General features: G+C 38.7%; 1 protein-coding gene across 1 annotated transcript in view; it reads right to left on the bottom strand.

Annotated features, from left to right (window-relative positions):
- COL6A3 (collagen type VI alpha 3 chain) overlaps positions 1-15,137 on the bottom strand; it is a 130,821-nt gene that overhangs the window by 97,304 nt on the left and 18,380 nt on the right. Inside the window, exon 2 of the mRNA XM_082262044.1 lies at positions 3,192-3,317. Coding sequence (XP_082118170.1) covers positions 3,192-3,288 — 97 coding nt within the window. The 5' untranslated portion in view covers positions 3,289-3,317. The remainder of the gene's footprint in view (positions 1-3,191; positions 3,318-15,137) is intronic.

Genomic DNA, 15,137 nt, shown 5'->3' with positions numbered 1-15,137 from the left:
ACTAAACCCTCCTCTACTTTACAGCTAGGAAGACTGACATATTTGCTTCTGTTTGAAGCTGCATGTGCAATGGTGCTGCATGCGTGCTTGGGTATGACACACACCAACTATTTGATGGCTTGCCAGTTTATTTCAGAGCACAAGCATTTGTGACAGCTATCGTTCATGGCATGCATTGACTGTAACTGTTTTGGGAAGCAGTTCAATCATTTGGGTTTAGTCCCACATTCAGTTAGAATGGACACTAGGCCAAAATCCAATGGAGGTATATAACCTCTACCACACCAATCATGCTTCAGTTTCAGTCAAACACTATGAAAAAAATAACAACTAAATATGTGAGGGGAGGCAACTGTGTCTCTTAAAGGACTCTGAAAAAAGGATTTTTTTTTTTTAGAGCAAAAGAAAGTTACCTTTCCAATAGCTTCTGTTTTTACATGTTTTTGTAACAATATCATTGGTAGATTAAATATAACATTAGTAGTCATTCTGGATAGTCTTTGGAAATAGAATCAAAGTCATCACTGTTTAATATAGACAATCATCAAATAAACATTTCCAATGGCTGAAGTTTCACACAGACCTCCGCTTAGTATATTTACATAGCCTCTAAACTGAGGTAACTGTTAGAAACTCAGCCTTAGTATTTAATATTAACAGTAGCATAAGCTAGTGCTTCACACAATGAGCATGTTTCTGACATAGAGTAATCAGAAACATGTAATCGTCACTGAAAGCTAAGACTTTATATCCTTTGATAGGATGTAGGACAAGCGTTCTCAGAAAAAAGACAAACTTGGCACCAAACTCGGCATTTGAGTTTTCTTGACAAATAGTTGCAATGCAGTTTGCCCAATGAATAAAGTAATTGCCACGGCATTGGGTGTGAAGGTTGCAGTTAATTTATAGTGAACCCGCATCATGGAATTACATATTCATTGAGGGGGGTCACATGACCGGTAAATGCTGCATCCTGCACGACCTTGAAAGCTGTAAATCTAACCTGCTGGCCTTTTAGGGTGGCTTGTTCCCAAATGAATGTGTGCCTGAATGAAGTCAGATGAGTGGTAACAAGGGAGGCTGCCTAAGGATTTCCCTTGAAAGGGTACAGCTGAAATTATGTCATTTTTAGAATCCTCTGCACTCTAGAAGCATTATGTAAGTTGCAGAGCAGCTAAAATAAATGTTTTATACACAGAAAATGTTGTTTAAAGATATTGAAACAGTAATAAATTCTGTAAATGTTAGCACTGCAGCCTTAGAATGAATTATGTGTGTCTAAAAGGATGACATTTCTATCCCATAAGTACAATTTGGTAAGATCAAAATACTTTACTTTCCTGGTCTAGCAGTAAATGTAGCTTAAACAGGCTAGCATAGTGCAAGTTCTGTGTTAAAGAATTGCAATTATGAATTGTATTTTTCTAGTTTACAACTGTAATAACAATATTGCTGTTAAAAGTGTATTCCAGATATATACTGTTCTGGGGACAACCCAAAATTAGGGATTTTCTTTAACTTATGCTTTTGGTGATAACGGTAAACACAATAAATAGAGAGGGTTAGTCTCCCTGATGGTGACACAGACAGAGCAATAAATAAATGTTCTAATCCCTCTCTACGCTATCCAAAACTAAAAAAAAAACATCACTTGCTTTACCTTTAGAGCCGGTTCACACTGAGGCGATCCGACTTGCCGGGGCGACCTGTGAAGTCGCGGTGCACAGCGCGCACCGCGACCTCGGAGCGACATGCACGGACTTCATATCATTGAAGTCAATGCAGGTCACTCCAGGTCGCCCCAAAGTAGTACAGGACCCTTTTTCTAAGTCGGAGCGACTTGTGTCGCTCCTATTAGAACGGGTCCTGTGCTAATCTAATCTAGACCAAGTCGCCTGACAAGTCGCCCCACTGTGAACCGGCTCTTACATTCTTCAATAAAAACTTTTTGAGAAAAAAAAAAATCATGCCTTAGTTTTACTTTGACGTATGCATGGGCTTGGGTCTAGGACAAAAGGGTTGGAGGTGTGCTAGCACCAAGCAAAAAATGCACAACCTTTGCTTCTGTTTTTATTTAAAGTGTATCTAAATCCAAAATGTTTTTTTTTTTTGTTTTGGAAAAAGTAGGAAAAGGTTGGAAAAGTTCTCAGGCCTTTTTTGGAACATTGGTGTGATTTCCCTGCACTACTTGTCCCAGACACAACAGGAAGTTGTGAGAAAATCTTTCTAATCTTGACAGCCAGTCAAACACAAGCCCCTATTGTGAGATTTCTCTTCTCCTCCTCTTCTATTAACAACTGTAACATTTTGAACTGTAAAATAAAATTTGACTAAAGATACCCTTGCCCCTTGTCTGGCCAGTTTTGATATTTGTTGGTAGAGGCCTAAAACTTGGAAGGTGCATGTGCTCACTATAACAGCATTCAACTCAATTCAAGTTTCTCTCACATAAACTTGAATAGTAGCTCTGCAGTTAAAGAAGAAACTATGTTGCTACCAGAAGTGCATCCTTTTTAGCCTTTGGAATCTGAGCATCATCCTTTACATCATCCTTTGCATCCATTAATGTTGTTAGTGTGTCTAAATTTTATTTTGTCTTGATTTTATTACCCAAATATCTATCTATCTATCTATCTATCTATCTATCTATCTATCTATCTATCTATCTATCTATCTATCTATCTATCTATCTATCTATCTATCTATCTATCTATCTATCTATCTATCTATGTAGAAAGTATAAAATGTATGTATTTATAGTTTTGTTTTGTGGATCTAAAACAATGAATAATCATAGTAGTATTATAATATATAATTTATATGGGGCTATTTTACTGAAGGAACACTTTTCACCCTAATCTATATTAATTTCAAACACCCAAATTTATTTCAGGACTTTGAGAAAACAGACATTTCACCTAAACCGCTTCAAAGGAAACTTGGAAAAATATGTAGCTTCCATTGCTAAATGCCTTCACAGAAATGCTAATTGCCTGACTGTTGTAATCATTTTTCAGTCATTGCGTGTTTGGAAAGGAGGATTTGCAAAGACGACTCAATATTCACTCAATACAGGTTTCATCCAAATATTTAAAATGACCACTGTAAAAGGTGAAAATATTACTTTTAGTAAATCAAACCCTGTATACCTACCTTATTTTTTGTGCCTATCAGTTAAATTTGACACCTACCTTCCTGTTGCTGTGCATCCAGTCTTTGTATCGCTGAGAGCATTAGGCATAAAAGTGCCACCATCGGCAGTAGGCCATGCTCCCTCATCCTGACCATGTATGGGTAATAAGCACCAGATGATCAAACTAAAAAGAATGACAAAACATGCTGAATTAATTTCAGTCTCTGATTCTTCCTAGCAGTTACCATTTACTTTCTAGTTTTGTTAGGAACAACAATTGTGATCACTGATCAAAGGACAAAGCAGTATATATATGTGAATTGAGCCTTGTTATATGCCAAATATAATATTATATTTGTGATCATATTTGCCATTATCAGGCATTTTCCCAAGTCAATACAGGAGTATGTACAAAAGCAGTGTGATAATAAATTGATGTTTTTACCCATAAATAATACATCTCATAAAGGTGAGCTCTGATGGGTTGGGTTATCAAGTGGTTCCTGTTTTCTACTGGGGCTACAAGAGGTGAGATCTCACTAATAGAGTTCCTGTCTTTATTCCCCTTAAATGAGCAGTTTTACGTGGTTCAGACCTCTCTGGATTATTCACATGTCTCAAAATCGATTCTTTATAATATAAAGTAAGTTAGAACTCTAACAAGGAGCATGGGACTTCCTAATATGGGAAGCATCAAGTATGCACACTTGCACAGCTGGGAAGACCATATATCTCACCACTTGGGTCCTGAGGAGATGTGATAAACCATTGAGTGGTTTAACTCTCCAGCATCTACCAAAAACTAAAAGATACATTTTGGATTTTTGTACTGTGAATACAAAATATCAAGGGTACCCTATACTGTACCTTAAAAACACTACACCAATAGTGATCTGCACAGTAGAAGACTGGACAACTTTTGGGGCCTCATGCACACTGCTGCACATTTTGCATTTTGTTTTACCAAAGCCCCTGAACTCAACTCAATAAAAGCATATGTGTCCATTTGTTGTTTGTAACTTTTAGGAGCAGGGCTTGTCTTCCTTACCTTACCTTTGATAATTACAGTATATTGGGTTTTGTTTAATCACTTGCCGACAGGGCCATAGCCAAATGACGGCTACAGAGCGGACGGCATACAATGACATTCCCCCAGAATGGCCCCGGCACTTCACGGCTCATGGTAAAGGGCCAATGACAGCGGCCCTTTACCACATGATCGCTCTGTCCAATGACAGAGCGATCAGTTGTCAACAAACCGGCGCATGTCCGGTTCAGTTCTTTCCTCACACGCTGTACACAGCGATCGGTACAGCGTGTGAGGAGTGGAGGGAGACTGCAGCACTGCTTACACCTGCCTCCTCCATGCCTCAATCATGCCCAATTATGCCTCAGTCATGCCCATCCATGCCTCAATCATGCAGATCCATGCCTCAATCATGCCCATCTGTGCCTCAAGCATGCCCATCTGTGCCTCAAGCATGCCCATCCATGCCTCAATCGTGCCCATCCATGCCTCAAACAAGCCCATATATGCCTCAGTCATGCAAATCTGTGCCTTAATAATGCCCGTCTGTGCCTCAATCACGCCCATCCATGCCTCGGTCATGCCCATCCATTCCTCAAGCATGCCCATTAATGCCTCAATCATGCCCATCCATGCCTTAATCAAGCCCATCTATGCCTCATTGGTGCCAATCTGTGCCTCATCTGTTTGAGGAGTGGAGAGAGACTGCAGCACCGCTTACACCTGCCTCAATCATGCCCATATATGCCTCTTTAATGCCCACCCATGCCTTAATCATGCCCATCCATGCCTCCATCATGCCCATCCATGCCTCAACCAAGCCCATATATGCCACAGCCATGCCAATCTGTGCCTCAATCATGCCCGCCCATGCCTCAATCATGCCAATCTATGCCTCAATCATGCCCACCCATGCCTCAATCATACCCATCCATGCCTCAATCATGCCCATCAATGCCTCAATCATGTCCATCCATGCCTCAATCATGCCCATCCATGCCTCAATCATGTCCATCCATGCCTCAATCATGCTCAACCATGCCTCGATCATGCCCATGCATGCCTTACTCAAGCCCATCTATGCCTCAGTCATGCCAATCTGTGCCTCATCTGTGCCTCAACCATGACCATAGGTGCTTCAATCATGCCTCATTCATGCCCATCCATGCCACATCCATGGCTCCTCAGTGCCCACCCATGCCACCTCAGTACTCATCCGTGGCTCATTCATACATAACACATCAGTGCTCATCCGTGCCACATCCATACCATGTCAGTGCTCATCTGTGCCATATCCATGCCACATCAGTGCTAATCCATACCACATACATGCCACGTCAGTGCTCATCCGTGTCACATCCATGCCACGTCAGTAGTCATCCGTGCCACATCCATGCCACGTCAATGGTCATACTTGCCACATCCATGCCACATCAGTGCTCATCTCTGCCACATCCATTCCACATCAGTGCTCATCCATGCCACATCAGTGCTCATCCATGCCACACCCATGCCACGTCAGTGCTCATCCATGCCACATCCATACCACATCAGTGTTCATCCGTGCCACATCAGTGCCTATCAGTGCCCTACAGTGCCTCACAAAAGTATAATGGGTAGTCAGGAAATGACAGTGCTCCCTGAATGTTGGACCTCTCTGTATGTGGTTAGGCTGTGTAAAAGTCTCTAACAGGTGGTATAGCTATACTATAGAGGAGTAGCAAAATTTATTTTGGGGTGTCATTTTTGCTATGTACATGCAGGTGGAGGTGCTACTTGGATGTTGGGCCTCTGTATGTGGCCAGGCTGTGTAAAAGTCTCACACATGTAGTATCGCCATACTCAGGAAGAGTAGCAGAATGAATTTTGGGATGTGAGCGTGTGAGAAATAACTTGGTAACAATTTTGTGAAAAAAAATATCTTCCATTTGCAAACAAACTACAAATTCAAAAAACTCACTATGCCTCTTAATAAATACCGTGGAATGTCTACTTTCCAAAAAGGAGTAATTTGAGGGGTATTTGTACTTTCCTGGCTTGTTAGTGTCTCAAGAAATGAGATAGGCCGTCAGTACATCAGGTAATTTTCAATTATTGGCACCATAACTTGTAGACTCTATAACCTTCACAAAGACCAAATAATATATACTTATTTGGGGTTTTTTTTTACTAAAGATATGTAGCAGTATAACTTTTGGCTAAAATTGATGAAGAAGAATTACTAAATTTGCAAAATGTTAAAACCGAAACGAAGAAAAATGAATTTGTTTACAAAATTGTTGGTCATTTTTCCATTTATAGCTCAAAAAAAATGAAAAACCCAGTGATGATTAAATACCACCAAAAGAAAGCTCTATTTGTGTGAAAAAAAGGATGCAAATTTCATAAGGGTACAGTGTTGCATGACTGAGTAATTATCATTTAAAAGGGGAGAGCACTGAAAGCTGAAAATTGGTCTGGTTAGGAAGGGGGTTTAAGTGCCCAGTGGATAAGTGGTTAAAATAACATAATTTACAAAGGATATAGATATTGGCTACACATGTATACCTGAGAGTGAAATATAAAGTTGAAGCAAGTTTAAAATATAAAGCCCCTTACAAGCAAAGGGCCATTTTTTACTGCTGCTTATATAATGCACATACCATAAACATGAATGTGTCTACTAGGAAAACGGCATTTTCATGGAAAACCAATACATATGACAATGCTAAACAGAAATTATACACACATAAAACCTCTTTAATTTTGTCCATCTACCCCATGTAGTGAATTTGGTGGCTCCCGCATAGGATTCATGTCTGACATCAATTTCTGAAGTGCCTAGTTTAGCCATATATTATCTCAGTAGGTAGGCATTAAACAGTCTGTCTGTTTAGACAGAAGTTATACATCTTTGGAGGCTATGCTAATATCCAACACATGCTGAAAACATATGTACGTCAGAAGCCCCACTCCATACACATGGTCCATATTAAAAGTATTCATAGCAATAAATACATTTAGTGTTACCAACCTTGCCTTTAAAGTTGAATTATCATAAAACAGTATAGTAAATCTATGTCTGAACAGTCCTCCATCTAACTGAACATATACTGAACATGTGTTAATTTGACTTTTGTGATAGAGCAGTATAGTGCTTTTAATTAATCTATTACATGTCTATATTAGACAGATTAAAATATGCATGAGCATTTAAGAGAATGACAAAAGCTAACATACACACAGCATGCTCCTATATATATGAAAGGTTACATATATCCAGATCATAATGGGGTTGGTTTACTAAAACTGGAAAGTGAAAAATCTGGTGCAGCTCTGCAAAGAAAGCAATGAGCTTCCAAGTTTTTTTTTTGCCAAAGCTTAATTGAACAAGCTGAAGTTAGAAGTTGCTTGCCTACCATGCACAGCTGCATCATATTATTATTATTATTATTATTCAGGATTTGTATAGCACCGGCAGTTTACCCAGTGCTTTACAACTTGAGGGTAGACAGTACAAATACAATACACTTTAATACAGTAGGAATCTGCTTGTTAGAGCTTACAATCTAAGAGGGAGGTACCATATTTAGCACATTCCAGTTTTAGCAAATCAACCCCAATCTGTCTAGTTAGTTTATTCACACTTAACAGAACTTGCTCTGAAGTGCTAAAGACATTTCACATGGGCAGCAAAACACCTTCAACACTACAGAGCAACAGTCCATTTAAGTGTAACTAACTAACAAACAAAATAACTATCAACTAATTGCTATTAGGTCACTTTTTAAAACCATCTTGGATGAAGAAATCTCTTTACTTAACACCTTAGACTTCCAATAAAATGCACACTATTGTTAACTATAGTCATTTACTAAAACTAGAGAGTGCAAAGTCTGGTGCAGCCGTGCATGGTAGCCATTGAGCTTCTATTTCCAGCCTGTTTAATTTAGCGTGACAAAAACCTGAAAGCGGATTGGCTTCTATACAGAGCTGCACCAGATTTTGCACTCTCCGGTTTTAGTAAATCTGGTCTCAGTAGAGGTTCTTTGAGTGGTTATACGTACAAACCTCTTATGCTTTATATCGGGGCATTTCATACGTTGAAAGAATGGAAGTCCATATAGCAAGGATAACTTGCCACAAATTTGTAGCAGTGTTGAATTGTAAGTCTGTTAACTTGCTGCACATTTTCATTGGCAAGTTGCACACTTGCAGAGCACTTGAAGCACAAGTTCTAGATGACACTCCAATTTGTAGCAAATTTGCTTGGCTAGTCTCTAGCAAATGTAAAGTTGCAGTGGTGAGTCTACAGGAAGAGCTCTGCAAGTCTACAGCATGAAAATTCAGCCACAGTGACTCCTTGTGGTGAGATGATTATTGCACAACATAACTGAACCAGAACTTGCAGCAGACTTGAAGAAAGTTTGCAAAAAAGTTGATCTGGAGTCATGAAATGCGGACTTGCTGTAAATGTGCAACAGACTTGTGAAGCCTGGCAAGTCTAGCAATAGCTTAGCAAGTCATTTTAAAACTTGCAGCACAATTGCTTGCTATCTAGAAAGAGCTTTTCAATTGCCAAATCTCATGAATTGGAAATTTGATTTTGTGTCATCAACTATGAATTACTATTGAGCATTTACTGTGCATTGAATGTTAGATCTTTCAATTTTATTGTATTAGATGCGTTTTTCAGCTCTTTCTGTTGCTCTGTTAAATGTCTCAATTGTAAAATGTTTAAAGGGGAAATAAAGTGGTGTTGTATATATGATATATGTTCTCTCTTTTTTTTATTATTGTCAAGACTACAAAAAAAAAATTATCAAAATGTGTTTCTTTTTTTAGCTAGTCAGATCTGGAAAACTGCATACAAATATTATGTAGTCTTTATCCCACCAGCAAGTGAAGCTCTTGTCCTCTTTTTACATTGTTGGCACTGTATTTTTTTTCAGCTGAACTAATCCATTAGTTACTGTACTTAATGAGTCATCAGAGCATTGACTGATCACTTATCAGATGGTTAAGTCCAAGATTTCAATCAGACAAAGGTACCTATAAAGCACACTGTTCTACTGTGCTGTATTTCTAGCTAAAAAATAGTGCTCTGGCATGGCATGTATTAAATATAAATTCCATGAATAGTATATTTTATAGTATATTTTTACATTCTCATCTCTCCACCTCATACAATCAGTTCAATGTATTGCAAAGTATTCCCTAAAAGGCACCTGTGCAAGTGCAAGTAAGCACAATTGCAGTTATAGTAAGCTTAAGTAGTAGCTACACAATGAAGTTGAAATACAGATCTTTGCAGTCTGTAATATTTGTTAGCCTTTGCTGGATTTTCATTGTTACCTATGTCCCCTTTGGAACATCACTTTGGGACAAGGAGAGGGGTATCACCTCATATGGAGTTTATATAACGGTAAAACTTAACAGTGGTTCTGCACTGTACTAAAATGTGTGTTCATTACTTTCTGTTGCCCCCCGTTGGAGAGATTTCCCCTTGCATTCTTTCTTGGTGACCATTGGGACAAAAAGTGAGGAAAATGATCCCCAAGAACGACACAAACATCAGTTTTAACACTTCCTCTTGATTCACAACATTTGTGAATAGGTGTGTACAAACCGCGCTAACTCAGTAATATAGTAGAAAAGCTGCCAGCACTTCAACTAGACATAAGTTGTAAGAAATGGAATAAATATACATGCAGAGCTAAAACACAGTGTATATACCCAATACAGTGATAAAACAGATAAGTGATTCAGATATGAAATACAGAAATTGTGAAAAAACAATCAATATAATTGAAACGAAGAAATATAAAGTCCAAAAAACTGAAGAAAAAAGTCCCAAGTGAAAATATTCATCCAAATCAAACGTGGTGATAGTGACCCAACACCGACAAAATAATATGAATGCGCTCACCAGAGGACATGGACCCAAACTTTCTTATAGAAGATGGGTCATGTAAAGCAGGTTATGATAACAAGTTTCTCCATACAGCCACAAAAACGTAAAATGTTAAACACAAAAAATCTGGCGTTTTTCTGGCTGTATGGAGAAACTTGTTATCATAACCTGCATTACATGACCCATCTTCTATAAGGAAGTTTGGGTCCATGTCCTCTGGTGAGCGCATTCATATTATTTTGTCGGTGTTGGGTCACTATCACCACGTTTGATTTGGATGAATATTTTCACTTGGGACTTCAGTTTTTTGGACTTTATTTTTCTTCGTTGCAATTATATTGATTGTTTTTTCACGATTCCTGTTGAAACGTTTTCTTCACCCCTAAGTTGCTAGCTTTACAGCCAAATTTCATAAATAATTTCAGCCATATTTTAATATTGGCGTAGTAAATAAATTCATATCCTATCTTTCCATCCAATCTGCATTTAGTCCAACTCAGTTGATTATTCTTGGTGTCTCCGACATAGATGTGAACAGAATTGTACATTAAGAAAAAGCTGTAGTAAATCTATCCTTCCACAATTGCCACGTCTTTACACAGTCACTTCGCCTTGTTTCTGATCCCTGTGCCAGACAGTGACATTACCTCAGCCCAGTTATGCCAGCACAAACCATTCACACTTCTCAAATTAGAAATGCTTTCATGGTATAGGGCCAATAGAACACTCTTTTCCAAATGGCCCTTTAATTTACAGGGCCTGGAAAGAGAAATTAATGGCTGGAATGTGTCACTAATAGCACATGTTCACTGTCTGCCCAGGAATGTCCTTGTAAAGTATGAAAGTGGCAGGAAAAAAAGAGAATTTATATTTGAAATTTATTGCATATGGAATGTTTGACTCCAGACAATTATAATCCACCATTTATTAGAAAAAAAATTCAAAGATTATGAAGAACACATATTTTTACATTGTATTTAAAAAGCTGACAATGAGGTTAATGGTGAATCAAAAGTACCTAAAACTAAACTATAAGTAAAAAAAAAACAGCTCAGTAAAAAATAAAATAAAAGTCAGTGTTTGCTACAATACTCACCTCTAATTCTGGCACTGTCTTTCTTTTCACTTTCCATTTGATGTTCGATTTCTATTAGACTTTTGGACTGAATGACAGGCAAAAATGTAACCCACTTCCACTGAGCCCAGGTTGCATGGACACAACCCAAGCCTGTGACTGGACAGCGAAGGAGAAGCACCACAGTAAGGAGCTCATTTCTTTGTCACTCTGCTCCTCCTATAAAAATGTTCCTTGCACAACTGATTAGCTCTTTTGTACTGCTTCTCACTCTCCCACTCTGAGCTCTGTTGTACAGGGACAGATAACAGGTCAAATTCAGGTAATTACACTGCTTGCCAAAAAAAAAAAATTCACTGATGTGTTAATGAATACAGAACTGCTTTCATTTGTGTATTTTATATCTGACAAGAGTTCGGCTTTAGGAGCCATTGAGCTTTGCCAAGGAGTTAGTTGGATGCAGAGATGTTTATACTTTGTGAGCAAGTACTAAATTAGACATAAGGCTAAGTAAGTTAGATTTAAGACCTTAAAAAGACTACAAAATCCATGCATAAAATAAAAACCATAAATTCAGATTGTGTGTGTTTTGGAAATTTGTGATACTAATCTACTCCACTGATTAGTAAATAGGCTGGCTCTGATGGGCTCTTAGAAGTTGTGAGGAGTGGACATAAAGAAAAGTTCTTTGTAAATGACGAGTAATTAAGGCACATCTTCTTCCTTCTGGCCACAGTGCTCCTCGGAATCTCTCTCAATATAAACAACCACTAACCTCTCCTACTTTCCACTATCAGCAGTAAATTTAAAGTATTTGGGCTGAAGCTAAAATATTTATACAGAAGAAGTGACAGATGTGTACAAGCACAGCTTTCATTACATGCTGCTGCCTTACCAGCTCCAGACATTTTTTATAGCATCACACAGAGTGGCAAAGGGATATAACCTCTGTCAGTTTTTACTTGCGGTTTGTGTCCCCACAAAATAGAATTTCTCTAACTTTCTGTCAAGACAGGAAGGTATAGAAAATCTCTTTAACTGGAGAAACATTCTGCAAAAAAACACTTTTTTTTTTTAGTATGGTGTATTTACTCTTTCCAAGGCTATGCAAAACTCAAACAAGAAAGATGTTGGCATGGGCTGAGCTTTAAAATGAACAAATGGAAAGTGCAACATGTGCTTCCCACTGACATCACTGGACCTAAAAAAAAAAAGCATGTAATGAAAATTAAAAAGTTTTATTTAAAAATGTAATTATTTTTTTGATGTGGGGAGAGGAAGGTAAAATTTAAGCAAACTAAACACAAGCTTTAAAGAAAATGTATTGTTAGAAAATGTTTGTTAAATCCCCCAGGGGACCCAGGGCACATAGCTCATGGACCTGTTCAAATGCAGTGGTTTCTAAGCAGTATAGTCAGATAGCCCCCTACCACTTTCCGACCACGCTGCTCACAAGGAGATGAGTACTATAATGTGGGAGGAGAAGGGAATATTATAGACAATAATTGGACATAAATTATTGGAGCAAAAATGTAGGTACTGGTGTGCCCCACATGCTCGGCAAACTCCTCACCTACGACATTGCATCATATCCGGGAAGGAACATCACGATCGGCTGCCTGTGCATTCCAGGGCTCCAGAAAATGCCAGAATCCACAAGCAGTGTCCCTCCGAGTACCCAGCCGCAGAGGCCATTCTGACACATCGCCCCTCTTATGTGGATGATTAGCAGTGCTCAATGCTCTTGATGATTTTATTTTTGTAAATAACACTCTTGTTATTAATATTAAAATCAATGTATGCCACACTTAGTATGGTGCTTGTGGTTTCTCCCCATTTACCAATGTGACAGGCAGTGAACAGAAAGACTGCACAACTCCTGGTCCTACCTTCACTGAAAGCTGTAGATGGAACATCTGCAACTCTGCCATGTAAATTGCAGCCCTGTTCCTCTACTTTTTTCCTTTCTTTGTATTGAAAAAGAGCTACTGAACCCACACACAGTTGCCAGCCACCAGCTTTTAGAGTGAGAGAGACTGGAGTAGTAACTGTCAGCTTGTGTTGCTATGAATGATGCCATTCACAAAAACACTAGTCCACAACAACACAATCCACCAGCTACCACTCTAGTCTCTCTCTCCCGAGTAGCTGGTAAGCAGGTCTGAGCTCAGGTGTCCGAGAGAGACTTGTGTAGCAGCTGGCATGTGTTGTTGTGGGCTTGTGTTTTTGAGCATGAAGGATCTCCTTTCCAATGTACCAACATTCACAGCAACATAAGGCAACAGCTAATACTGTAGTCTCTCCCCCCTAAATAGCTGGTGGCTGGGTCTGAGCTCAGTCTTGTTTATCAGTTATTTTGCAATGAAATATTTTCTAACAAGTAAGTTGACAGAGGAGAGCATAAGAGGCACAGGATGGCAAGATTAGAGGGCTGCAGAATGAAGAAGGGCAGGTGATTTCAGTGCTGGCTGAACCCCCCCCCCCCCCCTTTTGAGTGCCCTTAAATTGGGTTTTAGGGAAGAAGCTAAAGCCAGCACAGACAGAAACACAACATCTTTTTTTTTTAACCACTGCACAGATTTGAATGGTAAAAAGTGCTATGTACATAGGGTCCCCTGGGGACATTAACACACATTTTCACTTCTGATGATACCTTCCCTTTAAAAGAACAGATTCTAAATTATGAATCATGCTAAGGTTTGTGTCCTGCTGTATAGATCTGGAGTCTTGAAGTTATCCCAGCTATTATCTCACTATGATGTCCCTAATATTCCTGCATTGCAGAATTTGGATCTACTTTGCTAAAGTGTGAAGTTAAAAAAAACCTTCTGTTTGGGGCAGCCTAAAGCGGAACTATACCCGCCAATCCTGCAGCCAAGGAAGCTGCTATCTTAGTCTCTGTTTGATCAGCCACTGTCATGGTGCTGCACACGTGAGCTGTTTCAACATCCGCCATTTCATGGTTAGACATTTTTGTTGAGAGCAGAAGCAAATGTGACAGTTAGCATTCCCAGCATGCCTGACATTTAACTGTTTTTGAAACCATTAAATGGATGAACTACCAGGCACTTAAACAGCCAGGTACAGTTATGTCAAAGAATTTCCATAATTGCCATAATTAGATAGAGTAGGTCAAGGTTAAACTTTTTTTTTTTTTTTTGCCATATGCGTTTTATTGAAGAGATTTCACTTCACTTCCTCTTCTGTAGACACAATAGGGAATCTCTTCAAAGTGTTTGAAAAACTTTCTTAGACAGTTGTCAATGGAAAAAGTGTTCCCTCTGAATTTTTTCCTCTGCATTTCTATTCTTGTGGTAACTCATCATTTTGGACTTTCCCATTTTCAGATCCAGTGACAATGGTCAGCAAGAAGCTAGAGGGTTCATCTCCCTAGCATGAACACAGACAACAATAAAAATCTGGAAGGAGTTCTAACTCTACTTGAATCTAAAACAAAAATAAGTTTTGCCTTTTAAAATGTGTAAGCAAAAAAAAAAAAAAGGCAATACAGTAGATATAAAGGTATACTCATGTAGACTTTTTATTTCTTTTTACTGAGAAATGAAATGCTGATCTGTTTGTGTTGGGTTCTTTCCTAATCTATTCCCTGCAGGTTAGCACAACACATTAGCAGGATGTTGTCTGTGCCAGATTTAATTCCCTTCTACATTCCAAAAACATTGTACAGCAATACTTTGGGGTTGATTTACTAAAACTTGAGAGTGCAAAATCTGGTGCAGCTGTGTATGGTAACTTATCAGCTTCTAACTTCAGCTTATTCAATTAAGCTTTGACGAAAAAAAACCCTGCAAGCTCCCTCCAGTTTTATTAAATCAACCCTTTTGTCTTTCAGTGAATGCATTCAGAACTAAAAAATAGTACTGGTAAATATATGTCCACATTGCACGTTTATTAGTGAGTATAAATGAGCATACAAAACTGAGTGGGGATACAAAAGAAAGCACAATTTTGCACTCAACAGACCCCATCATCTCCCGCTAAAACCAAA

This window comes from Pelophylax lessonae (genome assembly GCF_965119305.1).
Source record: "Pelophylax lessonae genome assembly, chromosome: 6".
NCBI lineage: Eukaryota > Metazoa > Chordata > Amphibia > Anura > Ranidae > Pelophylax > Pelophylax lessonae.
Note: the sequence above shows the minus strand (reverse complement) of the source record. Positions and strands in the feature narration are given on the sequence as shown.